General features: G+C 34.5%; 1 protein-coding gene across 1 annotated transcript; it reads right to left on the bottom strand.

Moving 5' to 3' along the window:
• Nucleotides 1-539: 539 nt before the first annotated feature.
• Nucleotides 540-2,457, bottom strand: LOC135950390 (uncharacterized). Its single transcript, XM_065499937.1, has 2 exons — nucleotides 2,024-2,457; nucleotides 540-1,830 (listed from the first exon to the last, which is right to left on the bottom strand). The coding sequence occupies exons 1-2, from the start codon at nucleotides 2,455-2,457 to the stop codon at nucleotides 540-542; spliced, it is 1,725 nt and encodes a 574-aa protein (XP_065356009.1).
• Between the last annotated feature and the right edge of the window lie 1,044 nt (nucleotides 2,458-3,501).

Genomic DNA, 3,501 nt, shown 5'->3' with positions numbered 1-3,501 from the left:
TACCTATATCTCGATTACTAAGACATTAATATAGACAATATGGATATCTAATGATAGATATTTCAAAGACATTTGCAACGACGTATATAAGACCATATTAAGTTGGACCTACAATGGGTCAAAATCGGGAAAAAAATTTTGAACCCGAATTTTTTTAAAAAAAAAAAAAAAATTGAAAAAACAAAAAAAAATTTTAAAATTTAAAAAAAAAAAATTTTAAAATTTAAAAAAAAAAAAATTTTAAAATTTAAAAAAAAAAATTTTTAAATTTAAAAAAAAAAAATTTTAAATTTAAAAAAAAAATTTTAAATTTAAAAAAAAAAAATTTAAATTTAAAAAAAAAAATTAAAATAACAATCGAAAAAATTTTTTTTCCAAAAAATTCAAAAAACAACTGAAAAAAAAATTAAATTTTGTTTACCTAAAAATATTTAAAATTTTGAAGTATAATTTGGTGAAGGGTATATAAGATTCGGCACAGCCGAATATAGCACTCTTACTTGTTTTTTGTTAGAACTGATACCACCCTTATTAGTCCGTCATGCTCCTGGATGGACATCATGGATACGACCAAGTAGCCATTGACCTGGACCGCATCTTTCATCTGCTATGAGTACCGAATCTCCAATTTTAGGTTTTGCCTTACTCTTTAACCATTTCGGGCGGGCTTGAAGACGATTAAGGTATTCTCTATGCCACCTTTTCCAGAAATGTTGCTTCAGTAATTCAATAGATTTCCAGCGAGTAAGATGGTTGATATTTTGATCCAGCAATGATTCCTCTTGTATACATTGTATAGGTTCCCCTACGAGGAAGTGCGCTGGGGTAAGCGCATCAAAATCACATGGGTCTGAGGAAAGTGGGCATAAAGGACGAGAGTTTATGCAACCTACAATCTGGCAGAGAAGAGTTGCTAATTCTTCAAAGCTTAGGAGTCTATTATGTGTAATACGTTTCAAGTGGTGTTTAACAGATTTCACACCAGCCTCCCATAAGCCACCAAAATTTGGTGAGGCTGGTGGAATGAAATGCCAGTTCGTACAATTTAAACTTAATGCCTGGCGCAAATCATCAGGCAACGATTTAGAATTTCTGTTGTAAAGAATTTTGAGTTCCTTCGAGGCACCTACGAAATTCGTTCCACAGTCTGAACAGATATCAGTACATGCTCCTCTTCGGGACACAAATCGTCTAAATGCAGCAAGAAAAGAATTTGTGGAAAGATCAGAAACAGCTTCCAAGTGAACAGCCTTTGTGACCTTGCACACAAATAAACATATATATCCCTTGGAAACTACAGCGGATCTTAATGTTGAGTTCTTAATATCTATCGGACCAGTATAGTCAACCCCACTATATTTAAATGGTCTAGTAACATTAAGACGAACATATGGTAAGTTGCCCATAACTTGTTGTGATGTTTTAGCAGAATATCTAAAACATTGAATGCATTTATGAATAATGGATTTGGCCAATTGGTTTCCAGAAACAATCCAAAATTTGCGATTCACAACAGACATAGTCAGAGTAACACCACCATGTAGCGTTCTCTCATGAGAGTCAATTATTATAAGTTTTGAAAGTGGATAAGATTTAGCTAATATTATTGGATGTTTTACATTGTAACTCAAATCTGAGTTTTGTAGGCGACCTCCTACGCGAATTATTCCGTTTTCATCAAGAAATGGCATTAGTTTAAGTAAAGGACTATGTCTAATCTCGAGATTTTCGTAAAGAAGTTTGAGTTCATTTGGAAAATCAATAAATTGAGTAAGTCTGATCAAACGAAGTAAAGTTTCATTAATTTCCGATGCTTTTAGGACGTTAGTCCTTTTTAGTTTAGGATTTTTACAATTGTGTATAAAGCGCAAACACAAAGTTGAAGTACGAAGTAAAGTTATTAGTTTAGAAAATCTTGAAAGTCGAAACTTTAGTCATTACACGCTCTTCTGAAGTATGTAGATTTGAAAGACCTTAAGGCCAATACGAGAAAGATTTGTAAAGAAATTGTGATCCAAACCACCAAGTTTGGTCTTTAATTAAATCTTGAGCTAATACTCCCCTGGATGCGCAATCTGCCGGATTCAACGCTGACTGTACGTAATTCCACTGTCGCGGATTGCTCAAACGTTGTATATCCGCAACTCTATTTGCAACATAAACAATCCAGCAGGAAGGATGTTTTTGAATCCAACTTAAAACAGTTGAACAATCACTCCAATAGTAAATATTGTCAATGTTCACATCGCACAGAGACTCTTTAACGCTCTGAGCCAATTGTACTAAAAGTCTGGCAGCGCACAGTTCCAGTCTGCGTATGGAAACAGTCTTGACTGGTGATACTTTTGATTTAGACTGTAAAATATTCACAAATATGCCATCGGAAGAGATAACTCTTGAATACACGACTGCAGCATATGCTGCATTTGATGCATCACTAAAGCAATGTAACTCCATTCGTGATTCGTTTGACCAACGAATCCACCGAGGATTTTTCAAATTAGCAAGTTCTGCTAATGATAATCTATATTTTAACCATCGATTCTCGACTTCAGTAGGGATTTTCTCATCCCAATCTAAACCATGTTCCCAAAGTTGCTTAAAAATTGACTTGGAAATTAGAGTAGATGGTGTTAACCACCTAATGGGTCATATAGTCTGGCTGATTCCGACAGAATTGACCTTTTAGTAGCAGCCATAGTATCATCAATATTGACTTTGAATGAAAACTAATCATTATCCGTATTCCACTGGATTCCAAGAGTCTTAACGACATTATCTCTGTTGAATTTCAAAGTAACAGAAGGATCCCTACACTCCTCAGGAATTTTCTGCAAAAGTTTATTTGAATTTGTAATCCATTTTCGAAGGTTACATCCGCCCTTTTCGAGAAGAGTGCAGATGTCTTTTTGCAAAGTTATGGCATTTTCGATATTATCTGCTCCTGAAATTATGTCATCGACATAGGAGTCAGAAATCAAGACTTTTGAGGCTTCGGGAAATTCAATTTCAAAATCATGTGCTAGTCTATGCAACACGCGAATAGCCAGATAAGGCGCCGAAGTAGTGCCATATGTTACAGTATTTAATTCATAAATAGAAATATCGTCAATTGGCTTGAACCGCCAAAGAATTTGTTGAAATTTTCGATGTTCCGGACTAACATCTATCTGTCGGAACATCTTTTCAATATCCGCACTGAAGGCTATTTTATGCCTTCTCCATTTTGTAATGACTGCAGGAAGTTTGCTTTGAAGGGCAGGGCCAGGAGAAAGTTCCTCGTTCAGAGATTTGTAATTATTTAAATGACAACTTCCGTCAAAAACTACTCTAAATTTGGTTGTTGTACTACTTTCCTTCAAAACACCATGGTGAGGCAAAAAATAAAAATTCTGGCGAATATCGTTAGGATATTTTCCAATTTTCGTCATGTGTCCCAATGACTCATACTCTTGCATAAAGTAAATGTAACTTTCAGCAAATTGAGGTAGAAAATGAAAT

Source organism: Calliphora vicina, chromosome 2, assembly GCF_958450345.1.
Source record: "Calliphora vicina chromosome 2, idCalVici1.1, whole genome shotgun sequence".
In the NCBI taxonomy this organism is placed as follows: Eukaryota; Metazoa; Arthropoda; class Insecta; order Diptera; family Calliphoridae; genus Calliphora; species Calliphora vicina.
This window is presented reverse-complemented; position numbering and strand designations above follow the sequence as displayed.